This window comes from Schistocerca gregaria, chromosome 6 (assembly GCF_023897955.1).
Source record: "Schistocerca gregaria isolate iqSchGreg1 chromosome 6, iqSchGreg1.2, whole genome shotgun sequence".
Classification (NCBI taxonomy): Eukaryota; Metazoa; Arthropoda; class Insecta; order Orthoptera; family Acrididae; genus Schistocerca; species Schistocerca gregaria.
The window spans coordinates 407,015,837-407,043,426 of NC_064925.1; the positions used below are offsets into that span (position 1 = coordinate 407,015,837).

Sequence of the window (27,590 nt, forward strand, 5' to 3'; positions counted from 1 at the left end):
GACAGTGAAACTACCACTAGGTGCTAAAAGGTTGGACGTCCATGAGTCTTCACACAATGTGGGGTTTGGAGACTTATCTGCTCTGTAAAGTAGGATAGATGGTGATCTTTGGCATCTCTGCCGAAAGAGAGCAATGCTGGTACAAACACAAGTGTTTTGGAGTACACCGTTCATTGCAAGTTTTTGAATGGGGAGCTCCACATTAGACAACCCCTGTGTGTTCACAGATTGGCCCAACAGCATAGTCAATTACAATTGCAGTGGGCGTGGGACCATTGGGATTCGACCATCGATCAGTGGAAATGTGCCAGCTCTTTGGATGAATCATGTTCATGCTGCACTAGGTCTTTGAGGTGCATGGTGGCTCGAAATGTGCAGTGCACCACAGCTACAGGCATGCATGAGCAGTATTATGTTGTGGGAGACATTCTCCAATGCTTGCATGGGGCCTGTGGTAGTAATTGAAGGAACGCAGCCACCTGAATCCCCTCATGCTTGATGTCTTCCCTGACAATGATGTCATCTTTGAGCAGTATAATTCTCCATTCCTTGGAGCCAGAACCATGCTACAGTGGTTTGAGAAGCAGTATAGTGAACTCTCATTGACATCTCAGCAACCAAATTTGCCAGCCATAAATCCTATGGAACCCATCTGGGTCCCTACTGGGTGCCACCTTTGCATAAGCAAATCAGTGCCCAATTATTTACATGAATTACATGACCTATAAGTAAACATCTGATGCCATGTACCTGTTGGATTCCTGATGTGCAGAATCAGTGATGTATTTTGTTCCAAAAATGGACAAACTATCTATTAAGCAGGTGGTCATAATGTTTTGGTTCATCAGTGTAATTTATCTGGTACATATTATTTTTTTAAAAGTAGTGCTAGTTTACTTATAAACACAATATCTCACAAGCAGTTCCTTATTTTTTGTTAATTGTAATCAATTTTTTTAAACATTTTTCATCTAGGACCAAACAAGTCTCCAAGTAGCTGGCAGATTGTAGTGAAAGACCGTGAGAGTAGAGTTCTGGTTGCTAAGGGGCGAGATCTGTTTATACTTATCCGATCTGAGCTGCAAGCCAAACCAGTTGTAAGTATATTTTATGTTTTCAGTAAAAGTAAAATTGAGACAGAGTTCACACATCATCTTCATTGTGAGTTCTGAATTATAATGTTTGTACGCTAGGGTTCCTAAAAGTGACCCTAACACTTAAACAATTCCATTTATATTATTCTAAGATCATTTTGATTTAGCTGGCTTCAACCCAAAGGCTTTTCTGAACACTGCTGGTTTGAATTAGGTGTGGGCCTACTGAAGGTGGTGTCCCCTAACCTTCCACTGACCTGAACTGATATATGCAGCCAGTTACCGGGGGCCCTGATGTTTATTGTGGACTCCAAATCATTGTGAAACTTGGCATTTGTCACATCAACAAATCATTGGCAGAGGTGAAAAAAAACAATAAATGAGAGAAAAACATCCAAAGACCAAGTGAGGATGAATGTCTAATCTGGCTATTGTCCTGTGGGCCACATACACATCAGTGAATATACAAAAATATATATTAATGACCCATGGTTGGCACATAGTAACATGTAACAGTAAAGAGACTTTACTAGACATTGATCAGCTACTCTTTTTCTAGTTTAAGCACTCATTCTCATGACAACTAGACAACAGATGAACATTCCTATCCACACCTGTGTCAATACTGACTGTTTATGAGTGGGTGCCCAGACTGACAGGAATGGGAAGGGAAAGGAGGATTTGCAAGAATATATGGTAGGGATCATTTATACCCATGTAGTTCAAAGATCATGGAGCTGGAGGGTTGAGGTTGGAGGGGGCTTGGGGCAAATGATATGGGATACTGAAGCAGCTGTTAAATCATTGGTATCTGATGTTTACAGTATAGCATGTATAGGAATTGGCTGGCATTGTCATGATAGACAACAGTTTGGTGATGGTCACTCATATTGGTGGTCTCTTGGTTGTTATCCCAAAATAGAACAGATTTCAATAATGTCAACAAGGCTGATAGATAACTTGGATACTTTCACCTGTAGCTCTATCTTTTGTGGTATGGGAAATGCCTGTGACTGAATGACAATTTTCAGAAACTTCCTGCATTCCGCCACCTCCATCTCAGTAAGAACTAATATTCTTGAATGTCCTCTCCACATTTCCAACACTGTGTCAACCTATCTTCGAAGAAGACCTCATATTAATCTCAAACCCATGTGCTGGACTTCTAAAGGGCCTTCCTTCCTTCCTTCATTTGTTCGCTGTACTGGATGCATTTCTTTGCCATTCATCATACTGACCAGGACCAACCAAAAGCACACCATAATCTAGCTTCACACAGGTCCCATCACATTCTAAGCATTATCTTTCATTCTTAATGCCCAGCCCCTCACTGATAGCCTTCTAAGAATTCCTCACGTTCAACTTTGAAACTTTCCTTTGCCATATTCCTTCCCAGTAAGCTCAACATCACAATAATGGAATGAACAGCTATCCATACTCATAAAATCAGGCATGATCATATTGTTCTTTCAGCAGACAAGGGCTTCACCACTTTGCTCATGCATCAATGACTTTTTGTCTGAAGGTATCTGCTACCTTGCTAATAAAAGCTTTACCATTATAGTCCATTGCACAAGTCCAACTTGACATCTCACAGCTCCTTCATACACAAGGTCCATCCCAAAAGCTGTCACAATAATCCATGTTCTTCCTCTCACTGGAAACATCCTGTACACTCACATTTTACCTGCAGTAGCCTTAGCTTGACAAACATAATTTCACTGGTTTCCTTAGTGGTTGCGCCATTGTGACCAGTTACAGTACTGTCACTGAAAGAACCTCTTTTTCCTCATTGATTTCCGAGCAGTTGTCCAGTGTCCTTTCTCGCACTCAAGACAGTCTTCCTGCACTGACTTTCCACAGCTCTTTTCCATTGCCATCAGGCTCCTGCTAGATCCTCATATACCAACATCCTCTGTGCCCACAACCACGCTGTAGTAGAAAACTTTATTTTCTAGAGCCCTCCTTGTACTAAAACCACCACCTTCTTCCTAATGCTGTTGGCCAACCTCATTATGAGCCGTAGCTATTTCCTCGTTGATGCCCTAATATACCTACAAGTCTGTAGGACTTCCATGGTTACCAGCTTGGTACCATCTTATGATAACTCCAAACCAATCCACAGCAAGAGGAATCTGTCACACCCACTCTACTCTGGACAAACCTTGTCCAGTTTAATCCAGGAATGACACTGTCTGCTTTTATTTTTTTCCAGAGACTCATCACCTACTCCCAATCCACTTCAGTTGATCCTACTCAAGTCATCAAGTTATCTTCCTAGCTGTTGATAGCCACATCTCAGGTACCTCATGAAAACATCTGTCCATATAACACACAACAGTCAGGAAGGTACCCAAAGGAACCACTTTAGCAGTGGGTTGCAAAAATTATACGTATGTGCCAATGATCTTGTCAGATGGTCAAAAACCTGCTCAACTAATCCAGAAACATATTTCCGGTGTCATTTCATCCTGTGTTATCAACAAATCTACCTCCCGCCATGCCCTGCTTGATATCAGACATCATCACCCAAAGCAGTATTCTGTTTCCCACCCATCTACACAGTGTCCTAGGCCATACCTGTCTCAACCATGCTCCCAATCCTACATCTCATTATCCTGTGAACAAACCAGGAGCAAGATCTGTTCTGTACAACCACCTACAGCTTCGTATTGTCATACAGCCACAGGTATTTTCTATCCTGTAAAAGGTAGGACCACTTATGTGGCAGCAATGGCATTTTATTTTAAATTGAGGGCCACCACTGCCGAACTTCCACATTTTGAAAGAAATAATCTCCACTAGCTGTAGAATACTTTTTATCAAAAGTCATGACCTGTTTCGTGCCCTTTGAAGATGCATCCTCAGGTAATAAAAATTATTTTTAACAGTTCATCACCAAAGTAACTGCCTTAGAGCCACTCCTCATCATTCACATCATACTGTAAACAAATAGTGCCCTAATAACAGAAGTCCTTACTTAAGACAAAGGGGATAGCAGAACCATTCTGCCATAGGCAGGAAGATTATTGAGCTGCAGTAGGCAAGGCAGCAGTGACCAGTATGCAATGGGGAAGAAGTTTAATGTAAACATGTTCTCCATCACATAGTGGTCAGTACTGTCTTGCCTACTGCGGCTCAGTCAACTTCCAGCTTGTGTCATGGTTCTGCTGTCTCCTTCATTTTCAATAAGGACTACCGCTTTTAGCGTGTTAATTGTTTACAACATGTTGCGAATGAGGGGGAGTGGCTCTAAGACAGGTACCTTTTGGTCATGACTTGTTAAAAATAATTTTTATCACCTTCGGATGTGTCTTCTAGGTGCTGCGAAACTGGTCATGGCTCTTAATAAAAAGTGTTCCACAGCCAGTGCGGATTATTTTTCTTTCAAAAAGCAATTGTATTACAAATCAGCTGTAGTGAAATTAATGTGTAGCACTATATGTTCAGGGATTACAACTAATTAACTGACAATCAACATAATTGGATACTTACAGCATCTAAATACAAATTCTGCTATCCAGCTGCTGAACACACTGCACACAATACCAGTGACTTGAACAGCTGCTGCAGTGGACATGCTTTCCCCTCCAATATCAGCTTTTGTGAACTTTGCAGGTCAGTACTGTTATTCCTACATGCCCCCTGTTTATCAGCATCTGTAATATAAACCTCTGTACTTCTGTTAATGCTGTACCCTTTCCTCACACTTTCCTTTGCCATCATTTTCCACACCATTCCTCTCCTGCCCAAACTCCTACCCCCTATGCTATCCCACACCTTCCCTTTCCCTACAGTATTTTATGACATTCTCTTGCTACTCATTACCTCCCCACCTACTTCCAGGAAACATACTCCTTTCCTCCCCATCCCTACCCCGTCACATGAGCCTGAGCCATCTCTCATATGCAGTGGGTGTCACTGAGGCAAAATGAAAGACTGGTTGTCTGTGTGGTTGTGAAATAAATGTGGCATCATAAATATGAAGCAGTAAATTCATTGTAGGCCAAGGAGGGCATTTCATGGTAAGGAAACCTGTCACAGTCCAAGTCCAAATATGAGCCTAGTGACAATGGGTGCAAAGACCAAATAGCAACACAAACACAGTCAGAGGATAACACAGTTTATTATAAAGGGCACACTAGTATTGCTGTAAGGTGTTGCGACACTTATACCAAAGTGCCTTGCAGTAGGCTTTGGCTGGCCTTCCCTCAACCCAGGTGACTAACTCACACATTTTGCAGCCACACACATTATGCTTAGTGGCTTGCAGAACACTGTAGTAGTTACTTGCCAATGTCCTGCAGTGCTAGAAAATTCCTTCCTCCTGCTACCAGCCCATAGAACGAAATTAGCCGTGCTGATGTGGAATAGGACTCCTGGCATGTAATGTAACAGTGCTATTGGCACTGTGTGGTGTGGATGGGCTTGCAGTTGCAGGTGGTTGAGTGTTATTTGCTTCGAACCATTCCTTGAAGATGGGAGGCAGAGAAAATGCTAGCCAATGTGCTCCCCGAGGTGAGTACACTTTTCTCGGTTGGGATATTGAAAGAGCCAGTCATTAGTTGTCGAATAGTGGTTGCTGGGTGCTTCTGGGACTTGGGAGGCAACAGCAGACGTGGTGGTTTATGGAACTGCTTCGTGAGAGCTGGTGACACCTGAGTGCCACATATTGTAGCAATTAGAGAGATTGATGATGCGTTTTCCATATCAGTTTGCAGTGAGGCTATTAAATAACATGCAAAAAGCCTGCAGATTATGTTTTCAGTAACTTCCATGCTGTGCTGACCTAAAACCAGAACCTTGCCTTTCTTGGAAAATGCTCTTCCTGTTTGAACTAGCCATTGATTACACGCAACCTCCAATCACAGTAGAAATTCATTCTGGAAACAAACCCTAGGTTGAGGCTTACCCATTTCTCTATGATATCCTTTCTATCAGAACTGCTAGACAAAGAAAAAATGTGAGAGAACTTCTTTAGTTTGGAGAGTAGGGGAAAAATTGGTAAGAACATTGTCGTCGGCTAGCTTACTTCATTCTGGCAGAAATTTTAATCTCAAAGAAGTCTGATAACAGCGCCCTCTTTTCTATAAAGTGAATGATTCACCGTGGAACTCTAATTTTGTCATTGTTGCAAATTGTAATAATTTTTACAATTTTTACAGAGTGTTAAAAAGGCATTGCACACTTAGAGGAAGGTAGCTAATTTATAAAAGTAGCAGAAAGTGCACACCATGGTGTAATTCTCATAATAGGATATGACATTTGCATATTCTTAAATACAGTTTGTAACCTATGAACATTTATGAGGAAATGCAACAACACATCTTGAATTTCTTTCTGCAGTTCAATAACAGTGTATGGGTGAGTTTCACAAGTAGCATCCTTAATTTATCCCCACAAGAAAATAGTCAGGTGGTGTAAAATCAGAAGACTGAGAAGACCACAGTCCCTTCTTAATCACTTGTCCATGGAAACATTGATTGGAAGAGTCATGGTGTTGTTGACTGTATGAGCTGTAGGATTATCATTTTATAGCAGTTTGTTCTTCATATTCAGTGTTTACAAATTGTTGCACTATCTGTATGTAATGCTAAGTTGTACATGGCTATCCCATGAAAGAATATGATGAAAATTTGGCAATATGATACTGTACACGCAAAATCTTTAAGGTCAGAAAGCCATAACTTTACACAGATTATTCTTTCTTTGTCTTTGGCAATGCTCCCATTCCCTCTGACCCCGCTTCCTCCCCCCCCCTCTTCCCCCCCTCCTCTCTCTCTCTCTCTCTCTCTCTCTCTCTCTCTCTCTCTCTCTCTCTCTCTCTCTCTCTCACACACACACACACACACACACACACACACACAAAACAAACATTTTTGTTGTTTTCAAGCTGTAATTTGATTTACCCTAACATTCACATAACTTATTAAATGAGGAAAGACAACAGTGTTGACTAAAAGTGTAATGGACTACAGATTCATGGTAACCACCAGAACAGGAATAGGACAGAGGTAACAAAAGTGTCGTTGATGTAGACAGATGAGCTGCAGGCACAGGCAATAAGTTGAAGGTCTTGGTCAAAAAGTGAACTATTTTTAACTGGGACCATAAGGACTGTGCAAAGTGTGTGTGTGTGTGTGTGTGTGTGTGTGTGTGTGTGTGTGTGTGAAGGGGATAATATTTGCTGCAGCCATAAAATCCCATTACCTATAGTTACCATTTGGGTATTGCTAAAGGGTGGTGACCTCACGGAGCTCAGCTTCTAGTGGCTAATTTCAGATTTGACAAACTTGCTGTTCTTTTGCTGGGGACTGATCCTGTTTTACCAAAGGTTTGGACAAGCCATCTTGACTAATATCATTTGTGATGGTGAAATATTGTGTCTTGAATAGTGCAATCTATATATAACTGTCTGGTCTGTGAGGATAATTGCAAACTGTATGAAGAAGCAGTAGTAGTCTCCTCCTCATAATGCACTATGTGCCAATGAGAATGACAGCTCCACCATGAAAGCATTCTTGGCAGGCAGTCTGTTGAGCAAGTGCTGCACCACCAGACTTGCTTTGAAGTGTGGGCCTCTGCTGGAGTCACTTTTTATATTCGTAGTTCCTCATGTGAAGAAAACACCCACTGTTGGATATGTATGGCATCTGAGAGCAGTAACACTCACTCTAAAAGGAGACCAGCTGGAGAGGAGAGCAAGACAGGTACTACTTTTCTATATACAAAAGCTAGTGAGACAGTGAGAAGAATTCCCAAAGTCTTTAAATTGTTCCACCAAACATATGGTTGTCAGAGAGACTGTCAGCAGGATTTCAAGCAAGAGTGCAACATGTTCTATTAATACTGTAACAAGGAACTGTGTTGTCTGGATCAGCAAAGGAGACATTTTCCAGAGCATATCAGATTTTTACTTGCAATACTGCTACCCTCAGTCAGGATGTAGCATTCCATTATATTTGAAGGCTCACTGAGTGGAGCTGTTGTAAAGTCACAGTTTTGCCAGTGATATATATAAATGCCCTCTGTCAGTGCTGGGGCTGCATTTGTTTTGGTGTGCGAAACTTAACGTGGCACAAAAGTCATTACAGAATTCATAAAGGCATGTTGCACCTCTCCACAAATACCAAGGAAACCTTTGCTGTTATCTGTAATTTCATATATGAAGCAAAGAAGGGAATCTGAGAGGTGGGAGGAATATTTAGTGGGGCTCTACAACATCAATGAGTTTTAAACCATGTTATAGGAAGGGAAGAGAATGTAGATGAAGATGAGATGAGAGATATGATCTGCAACAAGAATTTGACAGAGCACTGAAAGAGCTAAGTCAGAATGGACCCCTGGAGTAGATGAGATTCCTTCATAATTATTGAGATTTTTGGGAGAGCGAGCCATGACAAAACTATTCCACCTATTGTATAAGATATACGAAACCGGCGAAATACCCTCAGACTTAAAGGAGTTCAATAATTCCAGCTTCTAAGAAAGCAAGTGCTAACAGGTATAGCATATTACTGAATTATCAGTTTAATAAGTCATTGTTGCAAAATGCTTACCCAAATTAATTACAGAAATATGAAAAAACTTGTAGTAGCTGACACTGGGAAGACCAGTTTCAGTTCTGGAGACGTGAAGGAATACTGACCAACAACTTACCTTGGAAGATGTGTTAAAGAAAGGCAAACAAATGTTTACAGCATTTGTAGATGTAGAGAAAGCTTTTGAAAGTATTGATTGGATTACACGTTTTGAAGAGTTGAAAGGAGCAGGGATAAAATACAGGGAGCAAAATGTTATACACACCTTGTACTGAAGCCAGACTGCAGTTAGGAGAATCAAAGGATATGGAAGGGAAGGAATAGTTGAGAAAGAAATTAGATGGGGTTATATCCCAATGTTATTCAATTTGTACATCGAGCAGACGCCGAAGGAAACCAAAGAAAAAGAATGGAGAAGTAATTAAAGTTCAGGAAGAAGAAATAAAACCTTCAAACTTTGCTGATGACATTGTAGGACTTGGAAGAGCAGTTGAACGTAATGAATAATGTCTTGAAAAGAGCTTGTAAGACAAAGTTACAGTGTAATGGAATGTAATTTAATTAAATTAGGGTGTGCTGAGGGAATCAGATCAGGAAATGGAACATGGAAAATAGTAGATGGGCTTCACTGTTTGATCGACAGTTCAGCTGATAGTGGCTTAATTGGAGAGAATATAAAATGCAGACTGGCTATTTCTGAAAGCATTTCTGAAAAAGTGAAATTAGTTAAGTGTTAGGAAGCCATTTCTGAAGGTATTTATCTGGAGAGTAGCATTGTACGAAAATGAAATGTGGATTGTAAGCATTCCAGAGAGGAAGAAAATAGAAACTTTGAAATGTAGTGCTGTAGAAGAATAATGAATTTTAAATGGGTTGATTGCATAACTGGTGTGCAGGAACTGATCAAACTGGGGAGAAAACAAATTTATGGCACAACTTGACTAAAAGAAGGGATCAGCTGGTAGGACATATTGCAAGACTTTAAAGAATTATCAGGTTGTTACTGGAGGGAAGTTTAGGCAGTAAAAACTGTAGAGTCAGACCAAGGGATGAATGTAGTAAGCAGGTTCATGTGGATGTTGGTTGCAGTAGTTATTCGGAGATGAAGGGGCTTGCAGAGGATAGAATAGTGTGGAAAGGTGCTTGAAATCATCGTTCATGATGAAGACGATGACAACAACAAGAACAGCAACAACAACAACTTACGAAGAACAACAATTTTCTGACCTGTAGGAAGAAGCTGTTGTCATTCCCCTCCACATATCTAGTGGAGACTACACAAGTAATTATTGTTGTATTGTTCTAACTAGCTGCATGTAAAAAGCATTGTAATGAATGCTCGTCCACTGCCTTGTCTGGATGATTGAATACAAGCAACACTTTAATCGCCTTTGGTGTAGGCTTAGAAGGTAATCAAGTAACACACAAAATGATCCAAGTAACTCAAATATGGCTTTATTAACAAACTTCTGAACAATAACCTCATGTGACTCCATATGTAACAAGACAAAATAACAATACAGAAGTTGCAACATAAACAATACACAGAACTCATTATGGAGCGCTATGATCTTAAAGAACATAGTGAGAGTGGGTTAGCGCTGCTCCAAGTGTATGTAGGCACGAGTCACCAGTAGATGGTGTGGTGGAGATGGTGCTGTGCACACACTTCATACAGGCAGCCTCTACCGTCAGGTCCAAGCAGATGCAGTTGGTGGTTGATTTAGTGTGTGACACTATGCTCGGTGCACTCACACTCATATGCACTAGTAGCAAGATACAGCACACCTCTCCCTCATGCGAAAAGGATTCCCAGGTGACAGATGATATGCCAACAGACCAACAAGAGACATATCCATCAGATATGGAGTGGTGGTATCTGGTGTCTACGGTAGGGGTGGGACAATGTACCAAGTGGGCACTGAACATAGTGCCAGAACATTCAGAGACATGGGTGCACTCGAGGGCAATGGTCCCGTGTGGCACCTGACAACAGCACCACAGAGTAGGGTGCCATCACTATATCTGCATTGCATTGTCATCAGCACACAGGTTCTAGTGGACCCACTGGCAACTATGGCTGAGATGATGATGACAAGGGGGCCGATGTAGGTGGTCCGATCAGAACAGCAGGCTGCGGCAACAGGTGCGATATTGAACACAGACCAGTGTCTGGCACCACAAAACCAGAACCCCAGGGTGCCGCATGTTCAGGAGGCAGCCAATGGGAGGGAGCATCTCCATAGCAGGCGAAGATGGACTTGAAGTGTAAGACAATGATGCAGGCTGCGGTGAAGGGGGCTGCACTCTTGAACCAGTAGCTTCTGGTGGCTAGCGGGGAGTGCAACTGATCAAAGTGGCTTTCCACCAGCCCATTGGCTGCAAGGATGGCACAAAGATGGCGTCTGGGGGCAGACAAAAGCGGTCAGTATCCTCTTGAGCTGGTGACCAAGCCAATATGCCCACACCAGCGATTGCAGTTCAGAGTGACTGGGTAAACCTTCCCATAGTGGGTGTGGTGCATGCCGCAGAAGCTGGAGGAGCATGCATGGCTGTCAGCTGTGAAACAACTCAACCCGGCTCTGCTCTCTCATAGATGTGAAGTGATAGGTGCTCACAAAATGGAGAAGGGTGTCATCTGGTGAAGAATTCATAACAAACTTTTTCATTTGGGACTTGAACTTACACACTGCTTATTCCACCTCACCATTCACCTGAGGGTGGAATGTCAGAGCTGTAACATGATGAATGCAATGATGCGAAGAAAGGTATGAGAAATGAAGTGGGGCCTTGTATCGGAAATAAGATGCAAGGCAACACCTCAATAGAGAAACCTTCAAAAGCGTATGAGTTGTGATCTCAACCAATGTTGAGACACACTGGAGAATGTAAGGAAACTGGGCAAATGCATCCACAACCAAGAGCCAACAGGAATTCAAGAAGGGACCCGCAAAGTCTATATGAGTGCATTCGCGTAGCTGGTGTGGAGTTGGACAGGGGGCAGAGATGTCTTGGAAGGTGCCTGTTGTCAGGCACAGTGTTCATGAGCTGTGACAAAATGGACAATTTCGCCACCAATCCATGTCCAAAACACATGTCTCCTAGTCAACAGTTTAGTGTGTGAAACTGCCTGATAGCCATGTTGGAGAATGCATAGACCCTCACGCCATAACGTGGTGGGAATGATTACTCTGGGAGAGAGGTCTTCCATGGACAACAACAAAACACCATCAAACACAGACCCGGCAGTTTGTGTGGCCAGTCCTTTGAACAAGCCGAACCACCTGGTGCAGAACCAGGTCAGAGTAACGACAGCTGCTGTGGGAGAGCTTGTAATTGGAAAGCCCTCAACCGCAATCTGCATTTTAATATGAAGATAGAAGCAAAGCAGTTCTTTGTAATCAAAGTTGGGGTCAAGACCCACAGGAAGGTGGGACAAGGTGTTCACATTGGCATGTCTAGGCAAAGGTTTAAAGTGGATTTCGTAATTGTGGCAAGAGAACAGAACCAGCATTGTAGATGGTGTGCCGCCTTTTCAGGCAAGGAAGAGTGAGGGACAAGGAAACAGAGGATTTATGATCAGGAATAAGGTGAAACTTGGAGCCAAACAAAAAACATGTAATTTCTGGAGAGCATAGGCTATGGCAAGAGCCTCTTTTTCCACCTGAAAGTTACACTGTTGGGCTAGAGTGAGAGATTTAAAGGCAAAAGCAACAGGTCATTCAGAGCTACCGGCATGTTGGTGCACTAGGACTGTGCCGAGGCTGCACTGTGAGGTATCAATTGCCAAAACTATGTGCTGGTCTGGAGAGAACCTAGCCATAACAGATTGCAGTGCCCCTAGAGATTGAAGTCTGTCCAGTTCTGTTTTCACTTTATCTTTCAGGGTGACAGGAATAGGATGCACACAATAAAAACTAAGCAGAGCCTTGGGTTTGAAAGAAATATGAGCAGAAAAATTCACACCCTGTACTTTCCATAAAAAGACCTGAAAACTCCTCACACAGTGTTTCCAATTGAGAATACAGTACCTTATTGGACAAAAGGTGAACTGAGTTGGTGGTAGAAAATCCAAATTTCTGAAATATGTCCATCCTGAACAAGTTCTCAACACCTGCATCACCAACTCTCATAGGTTTGAGAATTCAATAACATCACTGCAGCACCTGCGTTAACCTATAGCCAGAGCACTAGTAGCATCATACAGCAGTATTGTACCATCATAAACAGTGTGACACAACTGTGGCTGCGCTGTAGGCTTTCTGGTGCAAGTGTCATGTAATAAAAGCATCGCCTCTTAACTATGTACAAAAGCAATGAAAGAAATCATTTTTGATACGAATTGTTTTATTGTTTCTGAAAATATTCATCTTTGAAAACTATACTGTTTTGCATGGGTTCAAACCAATTATGGGAACATTTTTTCTGCTCTGATGATGCCTCAGGAATACATTTTCAGAGGTTCAACAGCTTCTCAGCATGATTAAAGTGACTATCTATGGATTTCTTGTTTGACATAAGGGAAGAAAAGAAACTATTATGTAATTAACACAATGAAACATTAATTTGCTTTTTCCCTTAAAATAATCAATTATTTGATGCACTGTGTGGCAGATGGCATTGTCATATGATAACTGTGGGTAAGTTTTTGGCTATTTTTCCTTGTTTCATTGATTACTTGTAGCAAAGATATTGTTGTATAACATTCAGCATTATCTGTTCTTCCATATTTTATTGCTGCGGTTGTGACAGTGACATGCCGATTGAAATGGAATCAACAAGTTACCATTTCCTTGGAATTGATTCCTGGATGGAACTTCTTTTTTTGGATATCACATCATATTGGAACACAAAAAGAATGCTGATTAGTTTCCAGCTCATGTGTGTATCCAAATTTCCTCTTCTCTTAAAATGTTTTATAAAGATTTTGCATTTCATCAGTCTGATTTTTTCTATCATTTCCATACATCAATTGACAAGACCCTGTTTTTTCCATTGCTAAATGTTAATGCTAAATTGAATTTACTGTTGTTGTTGTGGTCTTCAGTCCAGAGACTGGTTTGATGCAGCTGTCCATACTACTCTATCCTGTGCACGCTACTTCACCTCCAAGTAACTATTGCACCCTCCATTCTTCTGAATCTGTTTAGTGTATTCGTCTCTTAGTCTCCCTCTCTGATTTTTACCCTCCACACTGCCCTGCAATACTAAATTGGTGATTGCTTGATGTCTCAGAACATGTCCTACCAACTGATCCCTTCTTCTGTTCAAATTGTGCCACAAATTCCTCTTTTCCCCAATTCTGTTCAGTACCTCCGCATTAGTTACGTGATCTACCCATCTAATCTTCAGCATTCTTCTGTAGCACCCTATTTTGAAAGCTTCTATTCTCTTCTTGTTTAAATTGTTTATCGCCCATGTTTTACATCCATACATGGCTACACTCTATGCAAATACTTTTAGAAAAGACTTTCTGAAACTTAAATCTATACTCGATGTTAACAAATTTTTCTTCTTCAGAAACACTTTTCTTCCCATTGCCAGTCTACATTTGATATCCTCTCTACTTTGACCCTCATCAGTTATTTTGCTCCCCAAATAACGTCTCACCTACTACTTTAAATGTCTCATTTCCTAACCTAATTCCCTCAGCATCACCCGATTTAGTTCGACTACATTCCACTATGTTCATTTTGCTTTTGTTGATGTTCATCTTCTATCCTCCTTTCGAGACACTGTCCATTCTGCTCTTCCAGGTCCTTTGCTGTCTCTGATGGAATTATGATGTCAATGGCAAACTGCAAAGTTTTTATTTCTTCTCCATGGATTTTAATACCTACTCCCAACTTTCCTTTTGTTTCCTTTACTGCTTGCTCAATATACAGATTGAATAACATTTGGGAGAGGCTACTACCCTGTCTCACTTCCTTCCCAACCACTGCTTCCCTTTCATGTCCCTCGACTCTTATAACTGCCATCTGGTTTCTGCACAAATTGTTAATTGCCTTTCACTCCCTGTATTTTACCCCTGCCACCTTTAGAATTTGAAAGAGAGTATTCCAATCAACATTGTCAAAAGCATTCTCTGAGTCTACAAATGCTAGAAACATAGGCTTACATTTCCTTAATCTATCTTCTAAGATAAGTCATAGGGTCAGTATTGCCTCACGTGTTCCAACAAGCCTACAGAATCTAAACTGATCTTCCCCCCGGTCAGCTTCTACCAGTTTTTCCATTCGTCTGTAAAGAATTTGTGTCAGCATTTTGCAGCTGTGACTTAATAAGCTGATAGTTCAGTAATTTTCACACCTGTCAACCTGCCAGATGGTAGAGTTTTGTCAGGGCTGGCTCTCCCAAGGCTATCAGTAGTTGTAATGGAATGTTGTCTACTCCCCGGGCCTTGTTTCGACTTAGGTCTTTCAGTGCTCTTTTGGATTCTTCATACAGTATCATATCTCACATTTCACCTTCATAAGTGTCTCCTTCCATTTCCATAATATTGCTCTCAAGCACATCACCCTTGTATAGACTCTCTATATACGCCTTCCACCTTTTGCTTTCTCTCCTTTGTGTAGAACCTGTTTTCCATCTGAGCATTTGATATTCATGTAAGTGGTTCTCTGTTCTCCAAAGGTCTCTTTAATTTCCCTGTAGGCTGTATCTACCTTAACCCTAGTGATATATACTTCTAGTCATCCCTGCTTAGCCAATTTGCGCTTCCAGTCAATCTCATTTTCGAGACGTTTGTATTCCTTTTTGCCTGCTTCATTTACTGAATTTTTATATTTTCTCAGTTCATCAATTAAATTCAATATCTCTTCTCTTACCCAAGATTTCTACTAAGCCTTATCTTTTTACCTACTCGGTCCTCTGCTGCCTTCACTATTTCATCTCTCAAAGCTTCCCATTATTCTTCTATTGTATTTCTTTCCCCTCTTCCTGTTAGTTGTTCCCCAATGCTCTATCTGGAACATTCTACAACCTTTGGTTCTTTCAGTTTATCCAGGTCCCATCTCCTTAAATTCCTACCTCTTTGCAGTTTCTTCAGTTTTAATCTACAGTTCATAACCAATAGATTGTGGCCAGAGTCCACATTTGTGCCTGGAAATGTCTTACAATTTAAAATCTGGTTCCTAAATCTCTGTCTTACCATTATATAATCTGTCTGAAACCTTCCAGTGTCTCCAGGCCTCTTCCACATATACAACCTTCTTTCAAGATTCTTAAACCAATTGTTAGCTATAATTACGTTGTGCTGTATGTAAAATTCTAACAGGCGACTTCCTCTTTCACTCCTTACCCCCATTCCATATTCACCTACTACTTTTCCAGTTCCTGCTATCAAATTCCAGTCCACCATGACTATTAAATTTTCACCTCCCTTCGCTATCTGAATAATTTCTTTTATCTCATTATACATCTCTTCAATCTCTTCATCATCTGCGGAGCTAGTTGGCATGTAAACTTGTACTACTGTGCTAGGCGTGGGCTATGTGTCTCTCTCAGCTACAATAATGCGTTCACTAAGCTGTTCGTGATAGCTGACTAGCACTCCTATTTTTTTTTATTAATTATTAAACCTACTCCTGCATTACTCCTATTTGATTTTGTGTTTATAACCCTCTAGTCACTTGACCAGAAGTCTTGTTCTTCCTGCCACTGAGCTTCACTAATTCCCACTATATCTAACTCTGACCTATCAATTTCCTTAAGAGACCTGACATTCCATGCTCCAATCCATAGAACAGGTTTTCTTTCTCCTGATAACAATGTCCTCCTGAGTAGTCCCTGCCCAGAGGTCCAAAAAGGGGAACAACCTGTGATATGCAAGAGTGCCTATGGCTCATGGTGAGTCAAATGCGGAGTCTCTTCAGTATCACTGCTCATATGAGAGTATGTACTACCTATGTACTGAAACACTATGCATAAAATTGAGATTTTTTGGGGTTCATACACTGGATTCAGTTGGTGATAGAGGGTCAAGTGTTTCGGATAGCCCTTGCTTTATGGACCATTTGTGTACCCAACTGAAGGATCGTCTTACTTTAACTATCCTACAATACAGGGCCAAAGTTTTAGCATTGCACACTGCCTCTAGATTAGGCAAATGGAGAAAATCATTTAGTTCTTTTTGTTTTAGATGTGGTCAGTGGTATGCCTTAAGGGACTTACAGGGCCACCATTTAGTCGAGTGCTATTCCTGAAAAAACGTGATAAACATGGTGTTTGGGTACCAAAACTGAGCTGTAGGGTCCAAGATCACTACGTTCTGTGAATGGCTGTAATTTTTATGATTTATTCCTTAGATCCCGATCTGGAACAACCTTGAAAATTTTCTTGAAATCTCTATATGTTTCCGAGATACGGAGTTTAAAAGTTAACCTATTTGTACATGTAAAATATGCACATAAAATCTGGTATGAGGACAGAATGTAGTTTATGAAGTGATTTAGCATGGAGAAATATACTGCAAAGTGTCTCCATAATCAGCAGAAGGGTTCTGGGAATCCCGTGTTGTTGTTGTTGTTGTTGTTGTACTGAAGCACTTAAACACTATTTTTGTGCACATAAAATCTGGTCTGAGGTGTAAAATTATATAGTTCAATATTACTTCAGTTTCACATAAGTAAACTATCAAAATTTTACTGATCCATTAAGTTCTTTTCATGTATGAGTGAAATGCCCTACTGTAGCAGGTAAAAGAAGGGAACCAGCAGAAAAATGCTACTATTAGAGCACAAAGAGGAAAATATGCCCCTGTTTAAAAGACTTTGACTGAAAAGTGGGGTGCGAGCTGCCTAATTCCATGTTCTTCAGCACTTTTAAAAAATTTTCGGAAAATGTTAACATGCGAACATTTTCCCTTTGTTATTTTGAGAGAGAAAGAGAGAGCGTCAGTGGGAAAGAGCTTGCGGTAATAAATACTGGGGATTGTGATATAGGAAGAGTGAAAGAAACAAGGGCAGTGCATGAGAAAGAGTGGGACATAGTGGTAGTGGAACATAGTTGACTGTGCTAGGATAAGAATGAAGGAGACTATGCCACTGGGAGAGAAATCAAGAGAAGTAGAAACTAGACGTGCAAAAAGCATTCAACAGTGTAAAGTGGTGCAAGATGTTCGAAATTGAGAAAAATAGGGGTAATCTGTCTTCAGGGAGAGAGGGGTAATATACAATACGTAAAAGTGCAAGGAGGGAATAATAAGAGTGGACAACCAAGAACAAAATGCTTGGATTAAAAAGGTTGTAAGACAGGGATGTAGTCTTTCGCCCCTACTTTTCAATCTGTAAACTGAAGAAGCAGTGATGGAAATCAAAGAAGGGTTCAGAAGTGGAATTGAAATACAGCGTGAAAGGATATTAATGAAATGATTCACTGATTACATTGCTATCCTGAGTGAAAGTGAAGAAGAATAACGTGATGTGCTGAATAGAATGAACAGTCTAATGAGTACAGAATATGGACTGAGAGTAAATCGAAGAACGATGAAAGTAATGAGAAGTAGCAGAAATGAGAACAGCGAGAAAATTAATATTAGGATTGATGGTCACGAAGTAGATGGAGTTAAAGAATTGTGCTACCAAGGCAGCAAAATAGCCAATGACAGATGGAGCTAGTATGATGTCAAAAGTAGACTAGCACTGGCATAAAGGGTATTTGTGGCCAAGAGAAGCCTACTGGTACTGAACACTGGCCTTACTTTGAGGAAGAAATTTCTGAGAATGTACCTTTGGAGAACAGCATTGTATGGTAGTGAAACATGGACTGTGGGAAAACCGGAACAGAAGAGAACCGAAGCATTTGAGATGTGGTGCTACAGACGCACATTGAGACTTAGGTGGTCTGATGAGGTGAGGAATGAGATGGTTTTGTGCAGAATCAGAGAGGAAAGGAATATGTGGAAAACACTGTCAAGGAGAAGGAACAGAATGATAGGACATCTGGTAAAGACATCAGGGAATGACTTCCGTGGTACTAGAGGGAACTGTAGAGGGCAAAAACTGTAGAGGAAGACAGAGATTGGAATACATCCAGCAAATAATTGAAGACATAGGTTGCAAGTGCTCCTCTGAGATGAAAAGGTTGGCACAGGAGAGGAATTTGTGGTGGGCCGCATCAAACCAGTCAGTAGACTGATGACTCAAAGGAACTTAGAAATGAGTGAGAGTCAGTGATAATGAGAGAAAGTTGACAGTGACTGTGAGGAAAAGAGAGATAGTGACAATGTAAAGAGACAGTAGCATGGGATGAATGAATGAATGAATTGGAAGAGGGAGACAGTGACAGTGAGAGGAGGCAGTATTGATAGGATAGAACAAAGGAAACTGTGGCTATGGCGTGGGGGACAGTGACAGTTAGAGACACATGAAGAGATAATGACAATGAGTTGGCCTGAATGGATGAGAGAGAGTGGGCAAGTGGGAGTGGATGGGTCTGATCGACTTACAGTGATCGACTATTGGGTGTGGTGAGTCACAGTTATGGGAGCTTATGGGAGTGAGGGGTGAGTTGCATGTTAAAAAGTGCAAATATGTTCTCATGTAGGCAGCATGAGGCAGCTGATATTCCACTTTTCAGTCAGTCTTTCAGTAAACAGGAGCGTATTCGCCTTTTTTGTGCTCAAATAGGAACATTTTTTCCACTGATCTTTTTACTCCTTGGCAGTATTGCCCCAAAAGATTATGCCATAGGGTGACTATTGCATGAAAGTACTGAGAGTATGCTAGCAATCTGCAGGTCAACATGATGAGAGAGTTTTCTAAGTGCAAAGTGGACAGAACTGAGCTTTTCAGTTAACTTATCCACATGTTGGAATCACGGTAGCTACATTAGAAAACTATATTTACATAAAGTAAGGGAAAGACAACCACTCTCTTATAGCAGTTCGACGTGTGGAGCACAGAAACATGTTACTGAAAACAGCAATCACTCTAACTTTTGAACAATAGCTCTTTTTCTATCACAAGACACACACACACACACACACACACACACACACACACACACACACACACACACACACACACACACACAACCTCACAGACACCCAATGATTATGGTAACACTATTCTATATTCTCATCAGAAGGCTTCTGTATACATGAGGAGCTACCCTCTGTATTAGCTGATAATGAAACGACTTTTTCATGTGCATTAAATATTGTCTAGGCTCCAACCTAAACCTCTCAGATAATACTTTTCCGTGTGGGTGATTGTTCAGTTTTTAGTTTAACCATTATGTTAGTCTCTTCTTTATGGACTTCTGTCCTTGGTTTCATACCAAGTTTTAAGAAATGATAAGAAACAATTTAGCTTCAGTTTATATTTTGTCATCTTATTTATGTGCCTCTCCATTGCTTAGTACAACTTCTTGTATGTGATAAGTGGTTGTTTTCCTCATAATGTTATGTTCCATTCAGACTTTTCAGCTATTATACTGTTGTCATCGTTGTTTTCAGTTTTAAGACTGGTTTAATGCAGCACTACACACTAGTTAATTCTGTACAACCCTCTTCTCTCAAGCAACCTATGTCCACCTCAAGCTGCTTATTGTGTTCATGCCTAGGTCTCCCTCTCAATTGTTACCTCCCACACTGCCCTCCATTATAAAATTGTTGGTTCCTTGAGGATGAGTCCTATCAACTGATTCCCCCTTTTAGCCTAATTTTGCCAGAAATGTCGTTTTTCTCCAATAGGATTTAGCACCTCCTCATTAGTTATTCATCCAACCCATCCAATCGCCAGCATTCTTCTACAGCATCACATTTCAAAGCTTTTATCCTCTTTGTGTCTGAACTGCTCATCATCCATGTTTCACTTCTGTAAAAGGCTAAACTCCAGAAAAATATATTTTAAATGGAGTTCCTAGCATTGAAATTCATCTAAACGTGTTCCTCATTTCATATGCTTTCTACTTTGGCCATTGTCAGTTCTTTTGCTGCCCAAATAGCAAAACTCATCTACTATCTTTTAGTGTCTCATTTTTTAAAGTACACAATTCCCTCAGCATCCTCTAATTTAATTCAGCTACATTCCATTACACTTGTTTTACTTTTTTGATGTTCATCGTGTAGCTTTCTTCCAAGATGCTTTCCATTTTGTACAACTGCTCTTCTAAGCACTGTACCATCTCAAATGAAATTAAAATTTCATTGACAGTTTCAAAGTTTTTGTTTGTTCTCCCTTATTTTTAATTCTCTTTCCAAATTTCTCCTTGGCTTTCGTCACGGCTCTCTCAGTGCACAGACCAAAAAGCATCAGAGAGAGGCTGCAACCCTGTCTCACTCCCTCCTCAACCACCTCTTCCATTTTATCTCCTTTGACTCTTACAACTGCAGTCTGGTTTGTGTACAAGTTATAGGTAACTTATAGCTGTCTGCATTTTATCTGTGCTTCCTTCAGACTATCAAAAATGTTCTCTAAGTTTACAACAGCTATAAATATAGGTTTGCCATTTTTTAACCTATCTTACTCAGATTAGTGTTGGCTCAGAGTTACCTCGTGTCTTTGTACATTCCTCTGGAACCCAGGCAGATCTTCCCTGAGATTGACTTGTACCAGTTTTTCCAATCTTCTGTAAATAATTCATGTCAGTATCCTGCAACTATAACTTAAACAAGTGGTTCAGTAGTAGTTGCTCCTATCAGCACCCGCACAATCCTTCTGTAGAGTATGAAGTTCTACATTCTTCTTGAAGTCTGAAGGTTTTTCACCTTTCTCATGTATCTTGCACACCAGGTGTAGTAGTTTTTCTGTCTACCAAAGATCTCAGTAATTCTGAGGTAATCTCATCTGCTCTGGGGCCTTGTTTCGACTTAGGTCTTTTGCTGCATCTCGTAGCATAATTGCCCCCATCTTACCTTCATTTTTCCCCTCTTCCCTGTCTACAGTATTCCCATTTACAGTGATTCTGTGTATTCCTTACACCTTTTTGCTTTACCTTATTTGCTTAGTACTGCTTTCCCATCTGAGCTCTTGATATTCATACAATTGGTTATTTTTTATTTAATTTTGCTATAGACAGCATGTATCTTTCTCCTAGTCATGCATGCTTCTGTAGCCTTGCATTTGTCCTCTAACCATTCCTGCTTGGTAATTTTGCATTTTCTGTTGATCTCTTCTTTTTAGATGTTTACTCTCTTTCACCTGCTTCAGCTGCTGCATTTTTATCTTTTCTCCTTTCAACAGTTAATTTCATTATCTCCTATGTTATCTAAAATTTCCATTAGACTGTGTTTTTACCTGTTTGATCCTCTACTGCCTTTGCTATCTCATCTCTCAAACCTACCTATTCGTCTTTTATTGTGTTCCTTTCAACCATATCAGTCAAACGTTGACTAATGTTCCTTCTGCAGCTCCCAACACTTTCAGGTTACATCAATTTATTCAGGTCTCTTCTTCTTAATTTCCTACCTTTTAGCATTTTTAAAATTTTTTTATCCGCAGTTCATAACCAATAAATTATGGTAAGAGCCCATATCTGCCCTTGGAAATGTCTTACAGTTTAATGTCGGGTTTCACAGTCTGTCTTATGTAATCAGTATGATACCTCCTAGTGTCTCCTAGTGCTTAAAGAATGCTCTGTGCAGAATTGCACCAGTAGTTTTGTCATTCATTCCTTTCCCTCTGTCTATATTCCTCTATTATTTTTCCTTCTTTTTCTGTTCCTGCTATCAATTTACAGTCCCCCATCACAATTAAAGTTTCATCTCCCTTAACTATTTGAATATTTTCTTTTATCTTATCATTAGGAAATATCATAAAAATATCTTTTAATAATGGTAGTGTTTCAATTTCCACAGGGATGCTTAATGAGCTGTGAATTAATTGACTCTTTTGTTATAGATGCTTGACATGACTGATGGTAACAGTTCAGTGGTCGAGATAGCAGTGTCGCAAAACAACCGTCATGTTGCACTTATTACTGATGATGGAAAATTATGGCTTGGTTCATCTGACTTACGTGACAAATACATGGAAAAGGACACAGAATTTCCTTGTAAGCCCCGACAACTTGTATGGTATGTCTCCAAAGATACATAGTTAGTGGTTGATAGTTTATTAATACCTGTCAGTATTCTTAATTTTTTAATTTCTTAGTTTACAGTATGTATGTATCTCTGTTTCTCTGTTCTCATACATAGGTGTATGTGCAGATGGATATGTGTGTGTGTGGGAGTGTACACCTGTCCTTTTTTCCCCCTAAGGTAAGTCTTTCCGCTCCCGGGATTGGAATGACTCCTTACCCTCTCCCTTAAAACCCACATCCTTTCGTCTTTCCCTCTCCTTCCCTCTTTCCTGAAGAAGCAGCCGTCGGTTGCGAAAGCTAGAAATTCTGTGTGTGTGTTTGTTTGTGTGTTTTATTTATTGTGTTTATCTACCGGCGCTTTCCCGCTTGGTAAGTCTTGGAATCTTTGTTTTTAATATATTTTTCCCATGTGGAAGTTTCTTTCTATTTTATTTAAATATTAAATAATATACATATACATATATATGTATGGATGGATATGTGTGTGTGTGTGTGTGTGTGTGTGTGTGTGTGTGTGTGTGTGTGTGTGTGTGTGTGTGTGTGTGTGTGTGTGTGCGTGTGTGCGCGCGCGTGCGCGTGCGTGCGTGCGCGCGCGCGAGTATATACCTATTCTTTTTTTCCCCCTAAGGTAAGTCTTTCCGCTCCCGGGATTGGAATGATTCCTTACCCTCTCCCTTAAAATCGACATCCTTTCGTCTTTCCCTCTCCTTCCCTCTTTCCTGCAGAAGCAACCGTTGGTTGCGAAAGCGAGAAATTTTGTGTGTGTGTTTGTGTGTTATTTTATTGTGCCTGTCTACCGGCGCTTTCCCGCTTGGTAAGTCTTGGAATCTTTATTTTTAATATATTTTTCCCTTGTGGAAGTTTCTTTCTATTTTTTAAATATTAAATAATTCATTTTTGGAAAGGAATTACAAAATTCAAGAAGCTTTTTGTTTGCAAAAAGTCAATATAAGTTAATTTTGAGATTGTTAATTATGTATTGTAACATTACCAATCAATCCCGTGTAAATGGACAAATGTCATTTCATATGGAAGTTATGGTTGTAAATTATTTTTTATAAATTTTGTTGCATGAAGAGTACATGTGAAGCAGTCTTTATAAAGAAAGAAAACGATAAGATGAATATCTTTCTTTAACATCAGGTCATAGGTCTGAGTCACGATCTACCCCCCAATTGTTAGACACAGAAGTATCTTTAGCTCCTACTGTGTGGTTTTTATATAAATCTGATAAATAGGAGACATGAATTTCATGAGAGATTTAATATCATCATATTCAAGCTTCTTAAGTGATCTACAATGTGGTGTTTCAAAAGACAGATTAAATCACATTACAGACAGCAGTTTTCTTTCCATTTTTACAAAATATATTTCTTTTGCAACTATATTACAGGAAGAATATTGCATACTTACATCTGTGTTATACAAACTGGGGCATCTGCCTACTGCAAACTTTTACAGAAAGAATATTGCATAATATATACATATTAATTATTATGTGGTCCACCAAACCTTACATGTACAGGATAGAAGGTGTGATCAAAAAGTAATGGGAATTTTTGTTTTTCTTAAAGAATCTTTATTTATTCATCATCATCATCATCATCTTTGTCCTCTTCAGAGTAATCCCCCTCAAATATATGGTAACACACTTGTGCCAACACTTTTTCCATTCTCTGGAAGCACTTCTGGAATCACTTTTTGTTATAGTGTTCAACAATTCTGTTTTTATCTCATCACTAATAGCGAAACAATGTTTTTTCATGGTTCTTGACAGCCTTGGAAATAGAAAGAAGGGGGCCATATGACCATAAGACAGGAGCTTATGTTGCACTATCACACTGTAATTAAAGTAAACACTGATCATTCATATATGATTGAATGTGTCTTTTTTTTTTTTGTCTTGGGTCTTCAGGCAGTTTCCATTGTGATGATAGAGCCTTGGTTTTGATGTCATACATGTGTAGCCGTTAATAACTGAGCACAGCAAAATTCATCAAACTAGATTTGCAGTTAAAACTTAACTAACTGCAAGATAGCAACACTTAAAATTTAAAATAAAATACAAAATCATCTACATCTACATGACTACTCTGCAATTCACATTTAAGTGCTTGGCAGAGGGTTCATCGAACCACAATCATACTATCTCTCTACTATTCCACTCCCGAACAGCGAGCGGGAAAAACGAACACCTAAACCTTTCTGTTCGAGCTCTGATTTCTCTTATTTTATTTTGATGATCATTCCTACCTATGTAGGTTGGGCTCAACAAAATATTTTCACATTCGGAAGAGAAAGTTGGTGACTGAAATTTCGTAAAAAGGTCTCGCCGCAACGAAAAACGTCTATGCTGTAATGACTTCCATCCCAACTCGTGTATCATATCTGCCACACTCTCTCCCCTATAACGCGATAATACAAAACGAGCTGCCCTTTTTTGCACCCTTTCGATGTCCTCCGTCAATCCCACCTGGTAAGGATCCCACACCGCGCAGCAATATTCTAACAGAGGACGAACGAGTGTAGTGTAAGCTGTCTCTTTAGTGGACTTGTTGCATCTTCTAAGTGTCCTGCCAATGAAACGCAACCTTTGGCTCGCCTTCCCGACAATATTATCTATGTGGTCCTTCCAACTGAAGTTGTTCGTAATTTTAACACCCAGGTACTTAGTTGAATTGACAGCCTTGAGAATTGTACTATTTATCGAGTAATCGAATTCCAACGGATTTCTTTTGGAACTCATGTGGATCATCTCACACTTTTCGTTATTTAGCGTCAACTGCCACCTGACACACCATACAGCAATCTTTTCTAAATCGCTTTGCAGCTGATACTGGTCTTCGGATGACCTTACTAGACGGTAAATTACAGCATCATCTGCGAACAGTCTAACAGAACTGCTCAGATTGTCACCCAGGTCATTTATATAGATCAGGAACAGTAGAGGTCCCAGGACGCTTCCCTGGGGAACACCTGATATCACTTCAGTTTTACTCGATGATTTGCTGTCTATTAGTATGAACTACGACCTTCTTGACAGGAAATCACGAATCCAGTCACACAACTGAGACGATACTCCATAGCTCCGCAGCTTGATTAGAAGTCGCTTGTGAGGAACGGTGTCAAAAGCTTTCCGGAAATCTAGAAATACGGAATCAACTTGAGATCCCCTGTCGATAGCGGCCATTACTTGGTGCGAATAAAGAGCTAGCTGCGTTGCACAAGAGCGATGTTTTCTGAAGCCATGCTGATTACGTGTCAATAGATCGTTCCCTTCGAGGTGATTCATAATGTTTGAATACAGTATATGCTCCAAAACCCTACTGCAAACCGATGTCAATGATATAGGTCTGTAGTTAAATGGATTACTCCTACTACCCTTCTTGAACACTGGTGTGACCTGCGCAATTTTCCAATCTGTAGGTACAGATCTATCGGTGAGCGAGCGGTTGTATATGAGTGCTAAGTAGGGAGCTATTGTATCAGCGTAATCTGAAAGGAACCTAATCGGTATACAATCTGGACCTGAAGACTTGGCCGTATCAAGCGATTTGAGTTGCTTCGCAACCCCTAAGGTATCTACTTCTAAGAAACTCATGCTAGCAGCTGTTCGTGTTTCAAATTCTGGAATATTCCATTCGTCTTCCCTGGTGAAGGAATTTCGGAAAACTGCGTTCAATAACTCCGCTTTAGCGGCACAGTCGTCGATAACAGTACCATCGGCACTGCGCAGCCAAGGTATTGACTGCGTCTTGCCGCTTGTGTACTTTACATACGACCAGAATTTCTTCGGATTTTCTACCAAATTTCGAGACAATGATTCGTTGTGGAACCTATTAAAGGCATCTCGCATCAAAGTACGTGCCAAATTTTGCGCGTCTGTAAATTTTAGCCCATCTTCGGGATTTCGTGTTCTTCTGAACTTCGCATGCTTTTTCCGTTGCCTCTGCAACAGCGTTCGGACCTTTTTTGTGTACCACGGGGGATCCGTTCCATCTCTTACCAATTTATGAGGTATGAATATCTCAATTTCTGTTGCTACTATATGTTTGAATTTGAGCCACATCTCGTCTACATTTGCATAGTCAGTTCGGAAGGAATGGAAATTGTCTTTTAGGAAGGCTTCTAGTGGCACTTTATCTGCTTTTTTAAATAAAATTATTTTGCGTTTGTTTCTGATGGATTTGGAAGAAATGGTATTGAGCCTAGCTACAATGACCTTGTGATCACTAATCCCTGTATCAGTCATGATGCTCTCTATCAGCTCTGGATTGTTTGTGGCCAAGAGGTCAAGTGTGTTTTCGCAACCATTTACAATTCGCGTGGGTTCGTGGACTAACTGCTCGAAATAATTTTCGGAGAATGCATTTAGGACAATCTCGGAAGACGTTTTCTGCCTACCACCGGTTTTGAACAAGTATTTTTGCCAACATACCGAGGGTAGGTTGAAGTCCCCACCAACTATAACCGTATGAGTGGGGTATTTATTTGTTACGAGACTCAAACTTTCTCTGAACTGTTCCGCAACTGTATCATCGGAGTCTGGGGGTCGGTAGAAGGAACCAATTCTTAACTTAATTCTGCTGTTAAGTATAACCTCCCCCCGCACCAATTCGCACGGAGTATCTACTTCGACTTCACTACAAGATAAACCACTACTGACAGACACAAACACTCCACCACCAATTCTGCCTAATCTATCTTTCCTGAACACCGTCTGAGACTTCGTAAAAATTTCTGCAGAACTTATTTCAGGCTTTAGCCAGCTTTCTGTACCTATAACGATATCAGCTTCTGTGCTTTCTATTAGCACTTGAAGCTCAGGGACTTTTCCAATGCAACTACAACAATTTACAACTATAATTCCGACTGTTCCTTGATCCAAGCACGTCCTGTAATTGCCAAGCACCCTTTGACATTGCAG

General features: G+C 40.4%; 1 protein-coding gene across 1 annotated transcript in view; it reads left to right on the forward strand.

Annotated features, from left to right (window-relative positions):
* LOC126278348 (vacuolar protein sorting-associated protein 16 homolog) overlaps positions 1 to 27,590 on the forward strand; it is a 214,654-nt gene that overhangs the window by 66,920 nt on the left and 120,144 nt on the right. Inside the window, exons 4-5 of the mRNA XM_049978390.1 lie at positions 976 to 1,097; positions 22,480 to 22,655. Of these exons, the coding sequence (XP_049834347.1) occupies positions 976 to 1,097; positions 22,480 to 22,655 (298 nt within the window). The remainder of the gene's footprint in view (positions 1 to 975; positions 1,098 to 22,479; positions 22,656 to 27,590) is intronic.